The sequence below is a fragment of the Tachypleus tridentatus genome, chromosome 13, assembly GCF_004210375.1.
Source record: "Tachypleus tridentatus isolate NWPU-2018 chromosome 13, ASM421037v1, whole genome shotgun sequence".
Lineage (NCBI taxonomy): Eukaryota > Metazoa > Arthropoda > Merostomata > Xiphosura > Limulidae > Tachypleus > Tachypleus tridentatus.
This window is the reverse complement of record NC_134837.1, coordinates 201185643-201211314: the sequence shown is the minus strand read 5'-3', so window position 1 is coordinate 201211314 and position 25672 is coordinate 201185643. Positions and strand designations below refer to the sequence as shown.

At 35.9% G+C, this 25672-nt stretch overlaps 1 protein-coding gene across 7 annotated transcripts in view; it reads left to right on the top strand.

Annotated features, from left to right (window-relative positions):
• The window catches only part of LOC143240847 (protein pangolin, isoforms A/H/I/S-like), an 81152-nt gene that overhangs the window by 20990 nt on the left and 34490 nt on the right, over positions 1-25672 (top strand). The window contains exon 1 of one of the 7 annotated variants that reach the window (XM_076484016.1): positions 9051-9217. The exons of 3 other annotated variants lie outside the window; for them this stretch is intronic. In XM_076484016.1, the coding sequence (XP_076340131.1) occupies positions 9194-9217 (24 nt within the window). In that variant the 5' untranslated portion in view covers positions 9051-9193. Of the gene's footprint in view, positions 1-9050; positions 9218-18524; positions 18560-18897; positions 19025-21783; positions 21948-25672 lie in introns of those variants that run through there. 3 more of the 7 variants (XM_076484017.1, XM_076484019.1, XM_076484015.1) reach the window with 3 other exon arrangements.

Genomic DNA, 25672 nt, shown 5'->3' with positions numbered 1-25672 from the left:
CCTGTTCAGTGCTGTAGACGAAATAATTCGTCCAAGCCGATCGGTAACACAGTGCCACGGACGAGTTAATTCGTTCTCAATAATACCTAACTTCAACGCTAGATATCAGCACCATACACGCATTTGAGCTACTTGCAAATTGTTTCACTTTCGATCCAAAATGTCGTCACGAAAAAAAGTTACAAAATGAATAAGCATTAGAGTTGTATTGTAGCAGCTGAAATACTTAGCAGTCAACTGGTTAAAGGTTTGTTCACTTACAGTAAAGTGGGATACTAGTTATGTAGAAAAGAATATAAAACATTTATATTGTATATGTTTATATTGCAGAAGATGAAATGGGAATAAATCGTACATTTTATTTATGACCTCAGGGTTATAGGATGTAATGTGTTTCAACATATAGTTTTTGTATTTTCATAACATTTAAACATGTTCACTATCGCGATATTCGGTAATACAGAGGCTTACCATAGAGCGAGTACTAGTGTGAGATCCCTAGCTGTAATGGAAATTAAAAAATGTTCACACATAAAACTATCATTAGCTAATAAGAAAAGTAGAACATAAATAATTAGTATATATAATGTAGCTCTAAGCTGAGAGTGTGTGTGACTGGGAGGCACATAAAAACGAGTCACGAAACTTAACAAATGCAACAAAAGAATCTAAATATGAGGCTCGGCCAAACGGTACCCTGCCCCCCTTGTTAATTTGCTCTATTTCGGAAATAAGCTAAGTAAATTACGTTGTACCATTAATATGCTTCACAATAATTGTGTTAACATGAGAACTAACACTCATATTTATTGTATTTTCTCCAGAAGTTCGCATTTAAGTAAAAACAACAACGATACAAATTGATTTCATTTAATACCATAACATTTTAGGGCATTTGACCTCTAGCGCTAAACTACCGTACCATCAGGCGTTTGTGGTGTTCTACTGTGTGATAAATCTATAAATCATCGTCTCATTTGACATGAAAACATTTCATAAGCAAACAGCCGTGTAATCTGGTTAGCGTGAGGTTAACCTCACCCAGCTGAAGAATCAAACAACAATAGGAGAGCGTGAGCACGAGAGACAGGTCGGTGCTCTTCTAGATTGTTCATATTTTGATTGTGGAGCGCCTTCTGTTGGCAGCATTTTATCCCCACTTATAAATTATGTATGAACAGTAAGCTGTTGGTCAACCGGGCTGGAACGAAAACTAATCGTTTTCAAATGGTACAAACGCGAAGTTTGAAGAGGGCATAGCCGATAAAGTATTCAGACGAAGGTCGCTTATTGTGAGGTGACCCTGTGTCAAAGAACATACCTCCGTGAATTATACGCTTGGGTGAACGTCAGAAAGTTCTTGTAAGCACCGTATCAGATGAGCACCACTTTTAGTTTGGTAGGTTAACTTGTGCTTTTCTCCTGTTGTTAACATAATAAAGAAAAGTGTGTTACACTTACAGACACAAAATTTAATTTTCACACCGTGTGGTTGGTGCAGGCAGTCACGTGACTATAATAGTCCTAAGACGTGTCACACATCTTCCGGTGTGTTTATGTAATAAACAATATCTCTACCTATATGAACTTCAGTAACTGTTTGTCGTCGTTATAAAATAATGTTACACGTGGCCACATGGTTGTATTTATTTTCTTAGCTGTAAATTTCTTTATTTTATTTAAAAATCGGTGTAATGAAGTTTAACCAAATAAATAATTCGGTAGACTAAATCACCAACAGTTAGATGTCAAATAACGATTCAATGACCTACTATAAAATTACAGTCTATCATTTTTCAAAATGAGTGGCTATCATGGCATGTTTTCTTTGCTCAAAACGCTAACTTTGTAACGTCACATTGAGTTGTAAATATTTCTTCAACAACAGTTTAAGTAACACTTAGAGTTGCTGACATTTCTGTGATAATAGTAGCGAGTCTGGTTTTGTCTCATGTCAGTAAAAATACAAATACTTTATTGTTTCTACTTATTCGTTGATAATCGGGAGTAAGTAATTCTCGATGAAGAGAAACTTACTTGAAGTAAAAATGTATCTCGGAGCAGCTGGTATGGATGTTAACAATTAAATTAAACCAGAGAACAGAGGACTAAATAAATACATTGGAAATGAAACTTTAGTCCATATAACTGTTCAGTTCATCTACTACACTTTTTATCAGAGCTACGGTCTGCAAACCTCAAAACATGTAGTCTAGTGATTATATAATATGTACTGATCAATTGTTCTTTCTTCCTTTAGAAAGTAAAGACATTGGTGACAACTGGCGTTTATCCGTTTCCTAACTCGGGCTGATACAGAAAATATGAAAAGTAAATTTGTACTATATGAAACAAGACTATATAATTTATATATATAGACATAACCGTGTAGTGTTTACATTTAAAAGAACTTGAATCCCGTTTGTCGGATTAGAGAATTTGGAGCTGAATTAAACCGTTTAAAGTCATCTGAAAACTTTTTTATGAAATTTTAATATTCATTCATTATGCATAGAAATACAAGCCCCATAACTCGAGTTTATATTGTTTGATATAACAGTATGTGACGCTATTTTAAATATCATTACATTTGAACTTTGTTTATCCAGCGTCATCATTTGGCATTAGTTGATCCCTGAAGGACAAATAACAAGTTATTCTCAACTTTGTTACTTTTTGAACAGAGTAGGCAGTACTTGGAAATTTACTGACAGAACATTGAACTTGTCAATGACCACCATTAATGATGGCGACACCTGTTCCGACTGTTATGTAGTACACGAAATTCAAAATTATTAATGAACATCTATCAGTTAAGTTTTGTTCAAATACAGTTTTATGATCTGTTGGTTTGATAACTTTCATGGGTTGCTAAATGAGAAAGAAAAGGCATTATGTTAACAGTCTAGGTGTCTGGTTAACCAATACTGTCAAATGGTTTGACAGTGTGAAGACTCCTGAGGTATTTTTATATTGTTGGTAGGAGTTGGTTGATTTACGTGTGTTGGTTTTGTTTGTTAATAATCTAGGGTGTCTAGTTAACCAACACGCTTATTTTAACAGTATAGGGAATTCTGAGGTATTTTTATATTCGTAGAAGTTGGTTAATTTGTGTGTTTTCACCGGATTGGGGTTGATTTGAAACTTGTAACATGCGTGCCATTTTTCCGCTGAAACGCGGATTTCCGCGGTTTTCAAACGGCCAACGATCACCCACGAGATTCGTGTAAATTCGAAGAGAAAATATGAGCGATTTGGGGGCCGAGTAGGTGGTTTTTGAGGAGAAATCGTATTTTTTCAATGTTTATTGCAGAAAAAAAAATAAATCTGACCGCCATCTTGGAGGCAGTCTCGTTTCGTCTCGTTGCAGGTCTCGTGGTCTGGTATCGTGTGCATACCAGACGATAAAATATTCTCTACGCTCCAAAGAAACAACAGCGATTGAAATGTTTAAAAGGAAAGATGTTCATTTTGATCCTGTAGACAAGAGAATGTGTAAGGACATTAGATCAGCAGCTTCAAAGTGTACCTCAAAGCTGAGGGAGAATCAGAAGAAAAGGGCAGAAAGGCTTGAGGCCTATGGTTCTGTGAAATCTGGCCCAGCCACCTTGGCTAAAGAAAAAGTCCAGAAAGCCGCAGAGGCACAGAGAGCTGCCCATTCAGAGAAGGAGAGAAAAAAGCTCGAAGAGAGCACTGGAAACCCTTGTCTCGAAAAGAGGAAAGTAGCCAAGATTGATTAAAGGAAATTAAGTGATTTGAAATTTGACTGTAATTTATGCAGCAGAGCAGAAGTTGATATCAGTGACTGAAAGACATTTTATTATTATCTGCAGCATACAGTGCCAGTGGTTTATTTTAAAGCATATCATTAATTTTATGTTGAAGCAATGTCAAAGCTTTCCTTGATTTGCTGTTTCAGTTTGTATTGTGAAAGAATGAAAAATATACTGATATTGAGGTACCAGTAATTTACTGACAAGATTGTATAGAAGAACAAGTTTTACTGTAGGTAGTCATGTAGAGTAATTTTAAGTAATTTGAAATTTTAATGGAATACATGCAGCAGAGCAGTAGTTGTTGATGTCAGTGACTGTACAAAATTTAATTTCTGAGGCATATCACTGATATCAGTAGTTTAATATTGAACCATATCAGTAGTTGAATTTTTAAGCAATGTCATAGCTTTCCTTCATATGCTGTTTTAGTTTGTATTGTTAATTTGTGAAAGAATGGAAAATTCACTGACATTAAGGTACCAGTATTATAATGACAAGGTTGCATAGATGAACAATTTGAACTGTAGGTAGTCATGATTAGTCAAAAGAGTAATTTTATGTGATTTGAAAATTGTATGGAATATATGCAGCAGAGAAGTAGTTATTGGCAATGACTGTAAAACATTTAATTGGCAGCATACCAGTAGTTGATGATGATGATGTTATTGATGACAAAAAGGATAATAATGAAATGATTTGTATTTGAAATATTTACTGAGTTATTTTGGCTTTATTAACTCATATTACTAATATATTTTGATTTAGAAAAAAATTAACTGAATAAATAGCAAATAAACAATCTTAAATTTCATTTATTTACTTTTTATTTTAATTGTTAATTTTAGATATTTTGATATATCTTCTAAAAATGAATGCAAATTAAAAGAATAAATCAATCTGCTAAAAACTGTAAATGAAAGTTATAGTTTTTATTAGTTTGATTTAGTCTTTTAATTTTCTTTTGTTATTTTATATGATATATATTGTGTACTTTTCCAACATTGCAATGTCAAAAAACATAAAGAAATTGTCCCAGATTGCACCAAATCACACCAAATAGCATCCATTTTTTTAAAATTTCTGGGGCATGCCCCGGACTCCCTAGTCAGGCATGGCTGCTGCGCGCTGTATGCGCTCTGGCGCCAAGCTATATACCTTTTCCTCTTTTTTTCATAAATGTCATTGGCATGCCTGTTGTAAGATAATTATACGAAATTACAGAATCATCTACCATGTTGTTTCGTATTAATTGTTGAGACCCGAAGAATGAAATTCATAAATGTAGGTTATTTCAGAAGATAGCTGTTAGGCCTAAATGTTTTCGGTAGTTTTTATTTAAAATGATTTAGTCTTTCTTCCATCTAGGATGTGGAATGTTGATATTGTTTAAAGTTGTATGTTCTGTGATGCTCTCTAAGTATTCGGCTTTCTTTCGTGTTAAATAACTTCATGTTCCAAGCTAATTCTTTAAAAGTACAAATTTCATTTTGGATCTAGATATAAATGTTTAGGTGACACTTTCTGCTTATTTACATTTTCCATTTGTGACGTTTGGTTCTAGATATGAATGTTTTGGTGACACGTCCTGTTACAGTCTACTTTGTCTTTATTCCATTAAGTGTTAAAAAAAATGTTCATGGAATTTCTTGCCTCTCTAATCCTGAATTTTAAAAAAAAGTACGCGAGTTTTTGTTTTCCCTGTAGTGGCTCTGTATGGGGGCAATGTTCTAAAACAACATGTTAGCCCTGTCTCACTAATACGAGTATCTTTCGTATATCTCACTTGGAGACTTTAAATAAAAACGACTCAGTTTTGCTTGTTTTCAGCTCCAGACTCGACCATTAGCGTCGCCAGGAGGCGCCATCACTTACACCAGCTCCGCCCATGCACGTGGTTTTTTCCTAGCCACGCGTTCGTTGAAAACAACGGTGTTCATTCTTTTACTTTTTTTTTATTGCCTTGTTCGTAGAGGTAAAACAATGCACCGGTTGGATGTATAACAAATATTTTGTCAACGAGAATATTACACCAAATGTTTACAGAAATTACGCAGTGTTGGGCGACGTAGGTTATTACCCCAACTTTACAGTGTTGGGCGACGTAGGTTATTACCCCAACTTTACAGTGTTGGGCGACGTAGGTTATTACCCCAACTTTACAGTGTTGGACGACGTAGGTTATTTCCCCAACTCTACAGTGTTGGACGACGTAGGTTATTACCCCAACTCTACAGTGTTGGACGACGTAGGTTATTACCCCAACTCTACAGTGTTGGACGATGTAGGTTATTACACAAACCTTTACAGTGCTGGACAACGTTAGTTTGAACCATCACAAAATGTTTTTATTTACGTCAAGTTTCAGGACACGTGTTGACCTTGTGTAGAGCTTTTAATTTCGGAGTGGACAGTTTAGACAGTTTTACAGTTGAGTTCGAATCAAAGCAATAACATAATATATTACTCGTATTTTAGGCCATGAGTGCGTTATAAACGTGACAGTTAATCCATTAGTGTGGGTGGTAGGGTGCTGATTACTGGCTGGTTTCCTCTGTAGATTTTACAGGAGTTCGACATATTTTGTACTTTGATAAGAAGTTTCTCGGCTTTGTTCTCGGATTCTGTAGATAATTTCTTATCTTTTCATACTCAACTGAATCATTAATTTCATGTAGCTTATTTAAAAATAAACATACATGAATTAAAAAACGAAGGACAGTTATTAAGGTGTAAGTATAGAAATGTGTGCATGTGCGCGCCAAGCTTTTTATCATGTTAGTAGCGGCTAATTTAGTTTCTCTTTTGTTCTAGATATGTCAATTAAAAGCTTGTTTGTTTCAAGGTAAGAAAAAAAACTACACTATTGGCTACTTGTGCTCTGCCCGCCATGGGCATCTAAATCCGGATTCTAGCGCAGTAATTCTACAGACGTCCCACTCTGGGTGGGTGGTTTTGTTTTTTTAATTTTGCGCAAAGCTACTCGAGGGCTATCTGTGCTAGTCGTCCCTTATTTAGTAGTGTAAGACTAGAGGGAAGGCAGCTAGTCATCATCACCCACCGCCAACTCTTGGGCTACTCTTTTACCAACGAATAGTGGGATTGACTGTCACATTATAACGCCCCCACGGCTGAAAAGGCGAGCGTGTTTGGTGCGACGGGGATGCGATCCTCAAATTACGAGTTGCACGCCTTAACACGCTTGGCCATGCTGGGCCCAATAGGGTGGGTGGTATATTGAAAGCGAAGTAAATAAATAGCATCCTGGATTAAGTATTGAAGATAGAAAGTGAAGTCTGTTTCTACACAGCTAGTAACATCGTATTCTACATATTATCTGTTTAGTAAAGATAATAGACTGATAGTCGTTAAATGGAGAAAAAAAAAAAGAATGACTTATTTGTAAGGGTAAAACAATCTTATGTAACACTGTCAAGATATGTGGCAATACGGTGTTGATCCTTAAGCCATGGTTACTACGTTAAGACGATGTTTTGCATAGCGTTCCAATGTAACCATCAGAGTGTTTCTACATACGACAACGGAGCACTTTATAAATGTAAAAAAAAAAAAAAAAATAATGATGACACTTAGTACAAGTTGATGTTAATTATATTTTTGTGATTTCCGTTGTTGTTTTAGACGAACATCCCTTAGTTTATGTGAAGCCTCCATGTGCAAGGCTGTTATTAATCCGTATTATATTAATGTGGTTTGTTAATTAGTAAAATACAACGTTGTCATTTAAACATTATCGTGACGCCATGACAGTTGTTCGTATAAGTGATGACACAGAGAGAGTCTAGACACTTCGTTCTATCGCAATTGGTTTGATGGCCTCTGGTATTGCTCGAAAGGCTTTCTTGACTCTGGATATATATAATATGGTTAACATGTTGTACTACATCCTTCGTTCCTTTCACTCGAAAGGTCTTAGAACAGATGATATAAATCAATTTTGCGATAATACTTGGTTTTTAATATATCTACAGCTTGATTCATAGTGTATACCGTATCTCAACACTGCTCTTATACATTGTACACTTCCCCGTTAAACACTGATGTTTTGGCGGTAAAATTTGGTAATCTGCTGTCAGGATGTACTTGTATCGAACAACATACCATGCGTGATTCTCAGTGAAAACATTAAATCAATCACTGAATTACACGGATGCTCACGGCGTATTTCTCTTGAAGGCAGGCCCGGCATGGCCAAGCGTGTTAAGGCGTGCGACATGTAATGTGAGGGTCGCGGGTTCGCATCCCGGTCGCGCCAAACATGCTCGCCCTTTCAGCCGTGGGGGCGTTATAATGTGACGGTCAATCCCACTATTCGTTGGTAAAAGAGTAGCCCAAGAGTTGGCGGTGGGTGGTGATGACTAGCTGCCTTCCCTCTAGTCTTGCACTGCTAAATTAGGGACGGCTAGCACAGATAGCCCTCGAATAGCTTTGTGCGAAATTCCAAAAACCAAAACAAACATTCTCTTGAAGGTATTCATACATATTATTAATGTCAGTGTTACCAAATCAGTTTATTACGTAGATTCGTGAACGTTAGAAATCAGCAATTGAAATATTACAGTATTACCAAATCACAAATTTACTACATGATCTCTTAACTTCTAGAAATCAACATGTGAAATAAAGACTTCATCAAAGAAGTGTAACATGACTCAAGTAAAGCTTGAGAGGTTTACGTGTTCTCAAGATGTCCTATATATATTTTTAGAATCACAGTTTAGGCTTAGTCTAATACATGAGGAAATGCTTAGGGGTTTTACTATAACAAGATACAGACTTTTTGCTACGAAACTTTTGGTTAGTTAGTTGGCTATAGGCCAAAAACAACACCTCTCTAGGCAAGACTGAAATCTTCGTAAACTCTCGTTCTTGTGGTAACTTGTGTTAAGCTTTTGAAACTCTCGTCGTTATGGTTACGGGACAGTGACAAGATATGTGTGCGTTTGTCAGACTACGTAAGCAACCTCCGACCTTACCCTGGCGTGGGTAAGGAGTAATTGTTGTTATTTATTCACTTGATGTCAGACAACTGTCTGCTCACTTTATTCTGAATTACAAGTTCTTCACAAAATTAGATAAACATTTATCCTAGCCTCTGTCTGAGAGCAGACTTTTAACTCTTAACATACAGGAAATAAACAATATGGCGAACGATAATAGGGGCCGGAAATTTGTTTAACGAAGTGACATTGACACTGGATTTTCGCAACGGATATCCACGTGCTTTAAACTGTTCGTTTTTTTTTTTTTTTTTAGTTGAGGGGGTCTTGTAGGGACTGACTTATCACATTACGTCGAGAAAACGCGAAATCAGAAATGACAGTGAACAACAATGGAAGTGATGACTTCAACGTGTACATTTTAGACAATTTGCCAAGTCTTGTCCACGGACAGCAAGGATGAAGATAACCATATACATAACGGTACAATATACTTTTAATACACAAATGTTTTACGTATGATAAGTTCTGACAAATGCATCATATGCGTAACTTTTTCTAATATGAAAAGTAAAATGTCCATCAGAAGCTTATCTCTTTTGAGAGTATAAACATAGCGTAGTGTTAATGTTGTCTTCTATTTTAATTAGCAGACGTGGAATTGTACGTTTTTATTTATTTTTGGAACCTTATCTAATGACACTTATATATTTATTTATTTACTTTTTATCTATAGTTGGAAGACCGTGTGTAGGAAAAGGGGATTAGTGTTAACACTTTATAAGAACAATATTCTAGGTTGTGATTCAGTTTAATCCTGAAGAAGATGGACGTGATTATGTACTAGTGCTCGACACTACGCAGTCTACATTGTAGTGAACTTCTGAGAGGGGATGTGAGGTCCTCTCGGACACGTATATTAAACTTTCCGTAGACGCTCCTCTGTCAATGTACACCAAGATTGAGACCACAGGTCAAAGACACAAAATCTTTTGAAGCCCGTGTCAATTGACTTTGCAGACGTGGACTTAGTTTATATGCTATGATTCTAGGTTTTTCAGCCATCTTTCTCATGAAGACACACGTTAATTTCGAGGTTTAGTGGAAGATTTTGGCTTTGAAGCACCGTTCGCTTCAGATTCTTGTTTGATACGTTTTAACAGTATTAAAAAAAACATGCCCACTTTCATAACATGGTTTTTGGTTTATAGGATTCACTGTTGGTACCGTAATCCTCACTTTGCTGATAAAGATGTTTCTCTCGATTAGATTTGCTTTGAGATGGAGGTAGGGGAAGAGCTCCTTGCTGCTTTAAACTCTCTGCTGTGTGATTTTTTTTTCCGCTTCGATAGAAAACGTTAAAAGGTTTCTTATTTTAAATTTCTTCTTTGGTTCGAACTGGTTTAAAGATTTCATCATAAGAATATCGTTTTTCAGGAATGACCATGATGTATTATTCTTGTTATAATATGACCGTGGAAGCATTGTATTGTCAGGTGGTTGGGAATTCATTGTGGAGAAATATATGGTTGCTGAACTTGTGGTATATGGTACAATAAATTGTATCCTAAGAAAAACTTGACGGTATTAATATGGGTGATTGGTTCATACTGTGGGACAGCTGTAAGCCTGCAGACTTAAAACGCTAAAATTCGGGGTTTTTGATTCCCTGCGGTAGACGTGACTTTTCTCTAAAACAACCTACCAAACAAATGTAGTGTTAAATGATGGTTGTATCTGTTTTGTCCCAGTCTGTATTAGCAATGTTTTTACTCTTCAAGGTTCTATAGTAGTGTCCAAACAGACTGCTGTCTCGCCAAGGTTCTATAGTAGTGTCCAAACAGGCGACTATCTTATCAAGATTCTATAGTAGTGTCCAAACAGGCGACTATCTTATCATGATTCTATAGTAGTGTCCAAACAGGCGACTGTCTTATCAAGATTCTATAGTAGTGTCCAAACAGGCGACTATCTTATCAAGATTCTATAGTAGTGTCCAAACAGGCGACTGTCTTATCAAGATTCTATAGTAGTGTCCAAACAGGCGACTGTCTTATCAAGATTCTATAGTAGTGTCCAAACAGGCGACTGTCTTATCAAGATTCTATTGTAGTGTCCAAACAGGCGACTGTCTTATCAAGATTCTATTGTAGTGTCCAAACAGGCGACTGTCTTATCAAGATTCTTTTTGATTATCTTATCAGGAATCTGTAGTCTGTAAACAGACTGCTCTCTCGCCAAGATTCTGTAGTCTGCAAACATACCGCTAAAATTAGTTGAATATAATGTGCTGCAACAGATTCACTACTATATCTCAAGATGGCTGGTATGGGTATTAAAACTTTTACTACCGTTTTTTCGTCATCACGAAGATTCACTAATGTTACTTCAAAAATGTACATAAAATAGATTCACCTAGTGATTTAACCACAGTGTACTGATAGTGACTAATATCACCTAGTGATTCAACCACAGTGTACTAATAATGACTTATATCACCTGGTGTTTCACCGAGCTTGATCTGTGATGCTGTATTTTATCTGTGTTGTTTTGTATGTTTCGTGTTTGTTAATGAGTGTTACATGATATTACGGGTGCTATGAAGTGCTGTAAAGATATCTGCTGAAAGAAAGTGCATATTGAAATGATGAAGACAGTTTTGATATTTCATAGAAATACCACAGCACTTAAACTAAGATAATCACTGATATTCTGCTACAATTAGAAACGGATGACTAGCCAAGTGTGACCCCATCTGAGGTGTTTCAGTTGCATGGTACGTGTTACCGATTTCAATTCTTTGGATGCTGAAGAAAAAAAAACCGAAATGTATAAGAACTTAGAAGGTATAAATTTAGGTTGTTCAGTGGTGTGGATCGAATTCTTGTTGAAGAATGCTGTTTTTATCAGAAAACCCGTCCAGAGTATTCAGATATTGGCATCTCTCAGGAATGGCAACGACCGTTGATTCGTGGGAGATATCTTTCCAGATTTCTCCGATTCCTTACGTCTGTATCCGTTTTTATCCACGTGTCTGCCTTTCTCGCGTTGAAGCTTGCTGGTTATTCTGAATTAGAATGAAGGTAATTAAAAAATATATATAAATTCATAATCGTTGTTAAGAATAAAACAAATAGACCAATAATGTGTATTTCTAATTCACACCTTTAAAAACTACAATTTATAAATAACTTAAATAAAAATTGATAATTATTTCAATACATTTACTTAATGTGGTTCACACCCTAACCGTTGGTATTATTCAAAGTAGATAATATTGTCCAGACCACAGCTATGTTTGTCTTATAACGTCTGATGAGACCTGGTGTTGGGCGAAACGTCTCTTCGGCACTGGACATTACAGATATAACACAATCTTCTGTATTGTCACTCATCTCTTCTAAGTACTGTTAATAAAGTGTCTAGGTTTTACCGTGAAATTGGATATATCAGATATAATATGGCTGATATATTGTAAGTACTGTTAATAAAGTGTCTAGGTTTTACCACGAAACTAGATAATGTTGTTCATTGCAGAAGTGAACCACTTTAAACTTGCTGTAAGGAAGTATATGATATGTTACTTATCTATCTATATGCACTAAACCACATAACATTGATAAACAAATCATGCCTTGATTGCTAACTATATAAAGCCCATAGTATTGTTTTTCTCTGTTTGTTTATATAACATTCAGTGTAGGTTTTCCCCCTTGTCATTTTTTCTAATATTTAACATTTTTTTTTCTCTGGCTACATATGACAGTTGATTATACATGAAAACATACAGAATTGTAAGGTCAGTTTTATCCACTCGACCGTGCACCACCTACGATTCACCCTCGAGACATTTTCTAATTTTAGTTCACCCAAAACTTGTGTAGCAGGTCCTTAATGGGCGAAATAAAATGTAAATACATTATCTTGTCCTGTCTTTCGTCTCATGTGTGGTGGTGGATTTATTTTAATGTTTTGTTGTCCTTATCGCATAACTGGGGCTCGGATTTTAGTCCAAACCGGGTAATGATAGTAATTAAAAGTTGCCAAAATTTTCCACATTGGCTGTATGATAGGGCTCTAGATTTCAGGGCCAGATTAGAATCTGTGAGATACTACAAGACATTTTAGACTGGTTGCGTTATAAGAGCAACAATCAATCCTTAATGGGTAACAGGGTGCTATTGACTGCTTTATCTTCTTTCTAATCCCTGGTCAGTAGAGATCGTAGTTAGTAAAACAACAGTTAGGCTTAGAAACTGTGCCATGAACACAAAAACCCAAAGTAGCGTACAACATAGTGAAACGTATATCACAAAAGGAATACTTTGTTGTGGTTTTTTAAATGAAGAAATACAATGCAATTAAAACACCTGGATACAGACGTGTTTGTTTGCTTTTTCAACGCAAGGTAAAGATTCAAAAATAGCTAGCACGGCATGGCCAGGTGGTGAGGGTGCCCGACTTGCACACAGTCTAAGGGTCGCAGGTTTGAATCCTCATAACACCAAACATGCTCACCCTTTTAGCCGTGGAGGCGTTGTAATGTTGTTACGGTCAATCCCCCTATTCGTTGATAAAAGAGTTGGAGGTGGGTGGTGATGACTAGCTGCCTTCCCACTAATCTTACACTGCAGATAGCTCTCGTGTAGCTTTGCGCGAAATTAAAAAAAACAAACAAAAATGGTGTGCAGTGTGGGAATATTTCGGATCCGTGTAGCAGGGGTAGAATGAAGAAGTAAGACTGAGTTATTGTGTGATGAGCAGTTGTTGTGAACCGTGCCAAATTCGCGCGCTATATGGTGTTTAAATGATAACCAGTAATAGTGAACATTTCGTATCTTAAAAAACAAAACAAAACAGGATATCGTAAAGATTACAGGATGTTATTCATTTATTGTTGAAAACGACAACAGTTGAATCAGTTTCTATCAGTTACATCCACATCAAGGTTTGATTCCTTTTTAGACATCATCATCTTGCCCGGCATGGCCACGTGGTTAAGGCACTCGACTCGTAATATGAGAGTCGCGGGTTCGAATCCCCGTCACACCAAACATGCTCGCCTTGTCAGCCGTAGGGGTGTTATAATGTGCGGTCAATCCCACTATTCGTTAATAAAAGTAGTCCAAGAGTTGGCAGTGGGTGGTATCACTAGCTTTCTTCCCTCTAGTTTTACACTGCAAAATTAGGGACGGCAGCGCAGATAGCTTTGCGAGAAATTCAAAACAAACTAAACAATCTTATTGTGCATCACGGTAGATTCGTATACACTCAAACTCTGTCTGTCTATCTGTGGTTACTAACAGTAATTGTGTGATACAGCTGTGTAAAAAGTTGAAATTAATTCAGTGTCTGTTCTACATATTTCATCGCTATTTTTTGTTGTGGCGAACGGAAGGTACTTTGGTTTCATCAATACGCAGATTTTAATTTAAGGAACAAGCTCGAACTTTCTTAAACCTCATTATGAAAAGTTGATGTCTAATGAAACGTTCATTCAGCCTTCATTTCGTTGCGTTTCAAGTAATCAAGTAATGACTGAACTTAATTTATTTAGTTGAATGCTGTTCGTAAAAGGAATCGTTCATAAGTGACTGCCTGCATCATTGATGTTGAGATGTCTGAATGAACACTTGTCCAAAGTTTTCACCAAGCACTTGAATTTGCTGACGTCTTCATTCTCGAACCTATAAACATGAGATATTTTCAATGACGGTATTGTCTAGGTAAACAAATAAAATTACTTTAATAATCTTCATTAGAGAGTTAACATTACGTATTCGTGGACTTTATGAGATGGTTCTACGAACTTAATGTTGGTCAATAGTAGAGAATATATAAGAACTTCCAATCATAGTTAGCTATGTACTTAGAAATTAAGGATTAATTTGGCCGTCATATCCATCTCTTATGTTTCTACTCATAAAGATTAGAATATAATTTCGTTTGTTTGGAATCCTCGCTGTTAACTATGTTTTCAGTCGTTACCCCAATGATATCCTACGAGATACAACCATCTTAAGAGACTTCGATGGGTCATAAGTGCATGTATTAAAGCCAAGAAACCAGAAAACGTTTGATTTGTAAATGTATAATTGCCCGGCATGGCCAGGTGGGTTAAGGCGTTCGACTTGGAACCTGAGGGTCGCGGGTTCGAGTTCCCGTCGCACCAAACATGCTCGCCCTTTCAGGCGTGGGAGCATTATAATGTGAAGTCAATCCCACTGTTCGTTGGTAAAAGAGAAGCCCAAGAGTTGACAGTAGGTGGTGATGACTAGCTGCCTTCCCTCTAGTTTTACACTGCTAAATTAAGGACGGCTAGCAAGGCCTCATGTAGCTTTGCGCGAAATTAAAAAACAAACAAACAAACAATGTATACTAATAAAAAATGAATTAAGACACATTAGCATTTGCTATGCTAAACAGTATAACTAATACGTTTACGGAAAGTAACAATATGTTATACTAGTATACTTTCTTTGGAATATTCCATTTTAAATCATTAGGAATGTCTTCTTGATATACATGGTACGATCGGTGAGACCAACATATTTTTTTAAAGTTTTCAGTATATTATCCAATGAAATAACTGATCTACAGACGTCATTGAAAATGCGTGAAAACGCTTGTTTTTTTACAGCAAAGCCACATCGGGCTATCTGCTGAGCCTACCGAAGAGAATCGAACCCCTAATTTTAGTGTTGTACATCCGTAGACTTACCGCTGTATTAGCGAGGGGCATACATGAAGATGTAGTTTGTTATAAACTCACTCTATTATACAGAACTTGGTTATTGAAAACAAGAACGTCTCGCTGATGTTCTGTGTAATAACTAACACTTTCACCTATTTTGAGATGTAAAACCCATGAAAGGTAGTAAAAATGTCCACCTATGATAGTGTTATAATAGTTTTTAACCACGTTCTTTTATTGATCTCATATTCCTTCGTGAGTGATTAACCTGTGGACGTTTTGTCCCGTGTTCATTTTATGAGTGACTGTTAACCTGTGGACCTTTTGTGTGAAAATTAACGAGTTTCACAAACTCATACCTATGAAGCCAGTCATACACACCATTGATATCAGTCAGGTTTTTATCCCCCTAAAACTGCGATGTAATGAAAGGCCTAAAAATACTAAATATTGATTTAACATATAAAATATAACTAAAAGATAGAAGAATTGTGTGTTGTGATACAGTTCATTTTAAAGATGTTTATACCTTCGCTCTGTTAAGCCTTTTTCAAATATTTGTAAATGTCATCCTCCACCCCAGTATGTAAAGTTGATGGGGCAACATTCCTGGATATGCAAGGCTTTCGATTGTAAGAAGACGTTAGCATACCTTTCTCCCCAACACAATAAACCCATCAAATTTAAAATCTTATTAGAACTTAGAAGAAAGTTTTCTCATAGGGTATTAATTAACAGTTGCTGGTTTATTTGTTTATTAAAACTTTAACTTTTGGCGCTGTTAGTCAAATATGGCACAGAGTCACGTGACCGACTGCACTCTAATAGAGCAACACTCTTTTATCTACTATACGAATGTCACGTCCTCTCAAAGATATGACGTCAGATGAACTGATGGTTCTCGTTTGGATCTCACTTATCTTTGAGATATTGACATGGACACTGATTAAGATAAATTCCTTTGTCTTGAAGGTTTTTAACGTAGAATAACTCGCAGTTGCACGCTTCGTGCTGAATGAGTTTTCTGAGAAACTACTAACTATTTTCACACGTAGAGGTTACATTTGTATTTTATTAGTTATTCGTCAATACGTTCCTGTAATGGAGCAATAAAAATAATGTTGTCTTTTAAAAGAGAAAAATTCCTGCCACTCCTATCCTTCTTGGAAGAACGTTTCTCATTAGTCAAGCTGCTCCTGGTTTCTTTTATTCTGTTGTGTTAAAATGTTATCTAATCTGAAGAAAACCATCGCAAGTCTAGTGTATCTCAGAACGGCTGGTATAGGTATTAACACTTTTATTGATAAGGGGTGAACAACGTTTCGACCTTCCTAGGTCATCTTTCTTAACCTTTTCTCTTAACCTGAAGATGACCTAAGAAGGTCGAAACCCTATTCTCTCCTTATCAATAAAAGAGTTAATGCCCATACCAGGCGTTCTGAGATGCATTTTTATTTTTAGTGGGTTTCTCGTCAACAAGAGATCTCAAGTCTAGCTTTGACGTTCCACATTAAGTTTGGAATTACCGGTAGGATAGGTTGCATGTTTAAACACGTTTTCTTTTCTCAACAGTATGTGCGCCATGTTGGTTACAGAACATGTAAGTGTGATGAATAACTTATAAAGAAACGCACAATCAATACCAATCAGATTAGGGTCTTACTTGAATTTCACATGGATACTGAATGATTTCAATCTTTGTCATTTATCTATCACGTTGTATCTATCAGTCAAAAAATATAAAATTATTCAGTATGTTAACCCACAGGTTGTGAACGTTATATAAAGAAAACAAGTTAGTTAATAGGTAAATACATTATCTTTAGAATTTCAAATTATGGTGCCACTGTTACACGTGTACTAATATTAAACTCAAAGTGTGTCTGTTAAAAGACAGGTGAAACCATATAAAACAAATTACCCATGTGTTCCGTTCTACCCGATCCGACTAGAAGCCATCAAGGCCTTCACATATTGGTTCAACGTGTTGTCCAACGAGCCAATGATAACTTAGATTTCACGTGACGTCTCTCAACGCATTGTGGAACTGTAGATAGAAATTGACTCGTGCATTACCGAAATAACCAGTTAATACAGAATTACGACAATTTTATTGGCCATCTCAACAGCGTGTTGAACAAATATGTCTTGTCTCTTTTGGTTACTGATTTCCAGTGTTACAACGTATTGATTCAGAGCCTTGAGTCAATACGTTATGGCCCTGTAAAAGGTAGCAATATATATCTGTGATTCAACTTGTTGAGTCAATATTAATTGTGGCCCCAATGAGTTCTCAAAAGCAAAATATAACCCTGCTAGTTATGTATATAAATATCGTAAAGAGGTTAGAATATTGTACGCTGCTGGTAAAATTAAAGGATATTATGGTAACAGATGCAAAATGCGTTACGTGAAATTAGTAATATGTTAAACAAATAAAACTCGGTTAGTAAAATATTAAAGTAGATCCAGTCCGATTACCGAAATAAATATTCATATTTGCATCGTTTACATAGTGGACATTAGGTGGCATTGCTGTGTAATATTTAAATAACCCCTGTTTGATCTTAAATCACGTGGAAATAAATAGATCGTTAATAAATTCAAAATAACTAATGGTTAAGCCTTCTTATGGTTACATCGAATTTCATGTTAGCACAGCTAAAGAGAATATTAACAGATATTTCGTTTGGGCGTAACTCTAAGCAGATAAGTTTTCAGCCACGTTTTTACTACGGACACATTTACTACGTACTGCATTTGTAAAAGATATTTTGAGAGCAAAGCCAAACTTGTTCGATTAATCCATTCAGTAAAATCAAATTTTCTGGTTCTTTATTTTAACTTCTTTGAACTAATTAATGGTGAATTCACCTGGGATTGAGGAATCGTTCTGAAGATATATTTTTATTTACACACGGTCATTGTACTTCGGTCTTCGGACGTCTTCCTTCCTCCGAAGAAAAATGGTTGTATTTAAGTTTCTAGATGTACGTCGTTGTGGTGGGAAAACTGCTTCTTCTACCCCTAGAATTTCACTCCCCTGGGGCGAGAGTATAGATATTTATATAAGATTATTTACTTTCAGTTATCAGGGCGACTGTGACTTCTCCATGGAGGAGGAGGGTCAGGTGAGAGAACTTCTACCTACTTTATTTTAGTCCAAACTTCTGTCACTTTGATTCGGTAGTTTAGGGCCCACTATGTTCGTATTTTATCGTCCTTGGTGTTGAAGACTTCACATGATTTAGAACTGTAGTGTAAATTAGTATTATTTTTATTCCCAGTTACCACAACCTTAAAGGATCAGGTTGAATCAGACACACGTTGTTTTTATCAGTAGCTAAATAGTGACCATTGCTATGCAGCCACAACGTTCATTTTTCTCTTAGGGCGTCAGTATTAATCGCTCATGCGCACAAACGCCTGGCACCTAATTGTATTTTCTTTCAACACACAATTTTACACACACATACGCTTGTATAGCTAATGGTGCCAGCTGACCTTGGCCGGTGTGAAATTGGTAATTGTCTGCCGTACTGCTAGTGTGGGCTTGAAAACTGGTTACGCTTGAAGACGGATGAGCCCATTCTTGGGTAATATTAAACTATAGTATTCTTGTTGTCAATAGCTCCCCCTCTAACCGTTCCACTGTCAGCCTCCGGAACGGCTAATTCTTCTTTTTGTTTTACCAATATTTATTCTTCTCGTTTAGAACGATACGTTTTGTTTTTTCTCACCTAGACCCTAAACATTAGATGTTTTAATGTCTGTATAACCAATTTGATAATAAACCAGTCTGTTTTGGTATCTTTTACTACCATATTCTAAACGCTATTTTGCTACCAGTTTTATCACCATATAAATGACTTTTTATACCAGTATTTTATTACCATCTAAATACCGTTTCTTACTGAATGTTTTTTACCATCTAAATACCCTTTTATATCGGGTATTTTTTTACCATCGAAATGCCATTTTTAACCGGGTGTATTTTACTATCGTCTGTACGGTTGTATTTTATTACCGCTCAAATGTTTTTATCCGGTATACTTTTTTACAACTGAAAGATTTGAAGCACTTCATTTGCTAGCTGGTTTTATTATGCTAGAAGAAAAAGCATTTTTACCGCACGCATTACGGTCTCTGCTGTACAAACAATAAGTAATATACATTCACCTGTTTTTCAGGTTGTAATAAACTATCATTCGTTTATAATTTTGAACACACTGGTTATTTTAGAATGATTTATCTGTAAATAGTTTCAAAGCTAGTGTTTTGTTTTTAAGCAGAATAAGTGTTCGTAGGCCTGAGCACTCTTAATGTAAAGTTGCCACGCTATAATAATTTCTGGATTTTCTATGAATAATATAGATAATTAATGGATAAGTAAGAAAGAAAGTATTTAAACTGGCGTATCGACTGTTTTTGTATTACGGGACAACAAAACTTCGCGTTGCTTGGGTTGAATATATATATGTACGTAATGATGATTAACCATTCCAGGAACCTTGTTTGTATGGTCACATACCTATAAATATATAATGGACTCTTCTCAAACTCAGCTAGGGGTTGCGTGTATAGCCTTTGGCTAACTAGACTTTTGAAGAGAGGTCGGGTGCAGACATGTAATTATATTTACGGGGTTGTGTATCTTGTTGTCTAGCCTGTCACTTAGTCAAAGCCGTAGCATCCGAGGTTTGAGTAATTACATGGGATTAACAAAGTACGTACATTTGATACGAACTTTTCCTGGTCCATCAATGATGTGGAATTTCAGAACATGCTAATTTCAAAGTGTTGCTGTAACAAGATATAAACTGTATTTCGCTAAGTTTTATTATAGCAGTGGTTTACAATAGATACACAAAGTTTGTGTCATGAAAAGTTGAAACACACGAAAACAAACGAGTCAAAAGTTAACATCCTGAAAGTTACATTTATATAGAATGGGGTGTCAACCTTTACTACTCGATTTAGCAACTTTGGATTCACGTGACTGTTTGGTATTAGTTGATTGGTGGAACCGAACATATAATACATTGTTTTGTATTGTTGAGACACTTGAATTGTCGAATAATGATTTGGCAGTGTTACGAATTTTGAGATTCATGGAACTATTTAAATAAGTTGAAACTTGTGTTAAATGTCAGAGGTATGTCAAGTGATAAGGCGTAACTTTATCTGAAATGTACGTGTCAAAACGTTTTTAACAAACCTCGTTTCGAACTACATAACACATCTACTGTTAAATAAACTTGTGGTGTTACTGGCGTAATTCATATCGTATACTAAAAAACTTGGTATGAAATACTTCAGCTTTTACTTTTTGTAGCATGCTGTTGCATAATTAATTCTGTTTTAAGAATGACTCGATTTACCCAAGGAGTCACTTAAATTAAGTTGCTAAGAATAAACAAAAATCTAGTTGCTAAACTTTCCAAATATAATAATCCACAGACAAAACCCGTGTCATTAACCTATTAATTTTCAATGTAATGATAACATGACCAGTTCTCGGATAAACACCTGTCTTCTCGCTTCGTCATAATAGTTAAATTCAAAAAAGGAAAAGAAAAAAAAATATATGAGATGTGTATGTTTTACATTTGTTGCAAAATCATATAAAAAAACAACTATTATACACCTTCTGTTATGCACGTGGAAGCTACTTTATCTGTTTGTGGTACTGTTTTTGTATTTTCTGGTCATAATAATTGGATGTGTAATTTAGCAGATGAGTGATACGTTATTTATCTGCCCTCTATATGATTAGAACGTAATTATTACAGCAGGTTACGCCAGAAAGAAAATGATTGATGTATGTTTTTTGCCCCAACTAGTGTAATTATTGCTTTTCATTGGTGGATTAAACAGCCGTGATGGGCAGTGGTATAATAAATCATTGTTTATACTGTTTGTAGTTGATAGAATTAAACAAAAAAGTAAAAACGTTAAAAATATCATTTTACTTAACTTCAATATCAGTGCCTTGTTTTAGGCTTAATCAAACTACCTAGTAGAAAACTTGACGTATCAGTTTAAATAAATTAGAGCATTCATTTTTAAATATGTACGTTCTTTTGTTGTTGTTTTTTCGTGCCATTGTGTCATATTGCTTTAAATTTTAAAGCCCAAAAATGATTTCAACTATTTAAGACAAGGTATTATTCACATAGGCACCTTTAGGTTATCGTTCGCTCTAGTCGAGTGACAATAATAACCACGTGCGCGAAACTACACACATCCGTAAGATTAACTGGCCTTGGACTTCAGGCTCGCTACGCCAACCGTTTTCGTGTGTACGCAGTGATCACGTGGGGCGACTGGAATCCTCAACTAGCTAGGCTTGGGGTATCGAAGAAGGTGTTATCTTATCACTGGTGGCGCAAACACATTCAGTGACAGCAAAAACTGGTCTGTTGTAGGCTAGGTCCGGACTGGGGATAAAAACCAGGCTGGGAGTTGATGGAAGATGACGCCTTACTGGCGCTGGTGATGACTAGCCGGCCTCCAGTGGTAAGAAAAGTACACACGGGTCCCTTGGCTAGAAAATGGCTAATTAGATCTAACTCTACGGAAACGATGATCAATTTTTATAACCTAAAGCATACTGTTAGGTTTAACACGTTCTGTTTATTGCAGTGGCACCTGGACCTGTGTATGTCAACCCAAGAAAATGGGGTTATGGATCTAATTTTTCTTTATTGAAAAGTAATGTTTCTTTCATAAACAAAACTTTATACGATAGTGTTTCGTATCTTCGTGACATATCGTAATTTAATTTGAATTCTCGGAATTCTTAGCGTCTGTTCTTGACCGTGTGAAGGTTATATTTTTATATATTTTGTAGATGTTTCTAATATGTTCACATGAACAAATACAACGTGTTTTCCTCTTGAACGTTTTAAAAAGAAGTGGTAGGTTTCCTAAATTCCTTAACATGTTTTAACAAATTAACGTTACAAAACGTGTACTGTACATGTTTATTCTTCAATTTATTGTAAGTAATTGAAAATTCTTGACTTTGGCGGTTCCTACGTCAGAAGCATGGACTGGTCCACTATTGTGGTTATGTTGCTACTAGGGGTGGGACTGCTGTAAACAGAAGAAAAATAATCGCCTAGTTAATCTACCAACGGACCTTTCCCTCTCGTAGTGTTTCTGTTCAAACTGCGTTATCAAGACGAACTATTTATATGGTCTATATTGCTAGTTATGTTTTGTAAAGTTTGTAGTATTCATCTAGCAAAGATAAAACTCGTTATCCATCCTACACAGTTCTTCCGCGTTTGATAATTGTTAGGAAATATACCTGAAAAAACAAAACTTGCATCACTATTTTAAAAACTAAACTGTATGATATTTAATTTATACGACAGTACCACCATAAGAAAAGTGTCACTAAATGTGGGTTGTGGTTAAAGTAAGAGGGAATCCTCAATAGTCGCGGCAGCAAGTAGATCCTAAATCGGTCAAGAGATGTAGCTGTGAGATAAAAGTTTATATTTAAAGAAACAAACTTGGAGCCATGCTCTTGGCTGTAACGCTGAATCTAAAAATAATGAAAATTTGTGCTACTGTTGCAACTACGCATAGTTTGAAGATATGTTTTTCCAATAGGGTCCAACATCGCTAACCTTTGATATGAGAGTATTACGTCAGTAATAAATAGTTGTTTTGTTCGATAGTACCGGCCGTCTGTGATCTGCCAACTGTAATTATGGAAATCCAATTTTAGCCACCATTTTATTTTTCTATACCTTTGTAACGTTTTTTTTTTTTTCTATTGGTAGTAATTCTAAAGCTTTGGCGTTTTCGAGCTGATTAGGGTTGTTATGTCATTAAATTACATTTTTTATGTTTGAGGCATAAGATAGTGTTACAGGTGGTAAACAGTAGCGTAAACTGTCATCGTATGATGGGTTGGATTTCATCTGAGACCATCTGAACTATCTAACATCAGGCTTATTCCTAAAGTCGAGTTAACTGAGAATATGGAAATATACAAAAAATCGTCTGAAATACTTTACTATATAGTTCAGGAGAACTATAGTTGTTCTCATTCAACCAGAACTTTATGTACAATTGGTAAATGTTGGTACTAGTGTGTCCACCCCACGGTCGTCTTTTTGAAAATAAAAAATGTGTCATGGCTCAAAATGGTAAAAAGGGTGGCTCAAGCCCTTATTTACATTATTAATTTTAAATCCGGTACGTTTCATAGTACTTTCATTCCAGTAACGGTATTGACATGACTGCAGATAGTTGTTTTTATAATTATAGCTTTACAACAATGAATTACACAAACTATCAATCTTCATCGTAGGAGGACATGAAAAGATATCGAAGCGTAAAAGTAGTAACTTCAGATGTTTACTCCAAAATTTTATAATCCAAACTGTTTCATGGAATCCGTTCTCTCTTTTCATCTTTTCGTATATTAGAATATGTGTGTATATTTAACGTTATCTCCTGTTGTTCTTAACTCCAAACTGACCCCAACCCATTGATACACATCTCCAGCAATCAATTAGCAACCCTTATAGAATTCACTACCACCAAAACTGTCACCAGTTCTAGCCAACATTTTTTATGACACATTTAATCTCAAGCGATCAATTCAGCCTTACACCCACCACTATACTGGTACAGGTATGTTGATACAATTGCTGGATTCACATCTACAGAACACACATTTTGTTTGTTCAATCACGTTAACTTGATAGACCACCATTTCACCTGTGCGCAGGAAAAATTTAACCAAATAACATTTCTTAACCTCAAAATCACTAGAACTGATACACAATTCAAAACAGAAATCCACGGAAAAGTCACCCACAGTGAGACTCGGCACATGAAACAAAACAAAAACTCAAATATTAAGAAATCAAATAAACACAGTCACAAAACTATGTTCACCCGATAAAATCAACAAAATAAAACATTTCATTAACATCAACAAATTTCCTCAAAAAACCGTGGAAAAAATGATACGCACACACCTACACCAACAACAAACAAACAACAATAAATTCCGAGATACAACAAACTACAAAACCTTACATTGCTGCGTATCATATGTTCCCAACATCAGCGAAAAAAAACCAATATTTGAAAAAAAAAACTTATACAAAACATAACATTCCAGTAAACACCAAGTTTTTTATTCAAAAACCAGGTACAAAACTAAAGTCTATACTATGTAAAAACTACACTGACAAACACAACACCAACATAATTTATAAAATACAATGTGACAACTGCCATGACTTCTGTATTGGAGAAACAAGCAGAAAAATGGAAACTTGATTCAAAGAACACAAAAACACCTTCACACATTTTGAACACTGCAAATCAGAAAAACACAACATAACCATAGAAAAACACCCAAATTCTAAATAAAGAAACAAACATAAACAAACGTAAAATTAAAGAAGTCTTACTTATACAGCAACTAAAACCAAAATTAAACCAATATAAAGGAACAACTTTATACCTATACTAATTAATAACCTAACATCCATTTGCAACGCCCACTGCAATCCCGTACCCGTTTATACTCTCGTCCCTAAGACATGTGTCCAGCAACGGTCACTTGCAAACTCTTTTCTTAACCTGAATATGACCTAGGAAGGTCGAAGAAAAGTTGTTCTCCCTTTTTCAATAAAAGTGTTAATACCCACACCAGCCGTTCTGAGATACATTTTTATTTCAAGTGGGTTTCCCGTCATCAAGCGATACGTAATTAATAGAGCTTCCACCCACCCAAGTGTCGCGGCGATAGATCTGCAAGCTTACAACGCTAAAAAGCGGGTTTCGATACCCAAAAGAGAACAAAGTGCCCTTTTTTACTTTTGACTTGACGTAAACAAATTGGACAGCTCGTTATTAAAATTATGCGTTTCTGGATGCGATTGTACACGTCGTGGCTGAATTAACTTTCGCGTGTTGTATGACTTGACCGATAGACCAAATGGGAGTGAGTGGCCGTTCAATGATAACCCGGAAACGACGACCTAGCGGGGCCTGAAACCGACAAAAGAAAAGAAAATGTTGTATTCTATTACACCATTAAAATTGTAACAGCAGGTTTTATGAACAAGTTGAGATGTATGGTTCGAAAGGAACGTCTCTACAATAAGACAGTAGGGCGACGTCTATAGCAAGACTCTGGGACCAAGACTACAATAAGACAGTATGGCGACGTCAACAATACGTTTCTGGGATCGCGTCTACAGTAA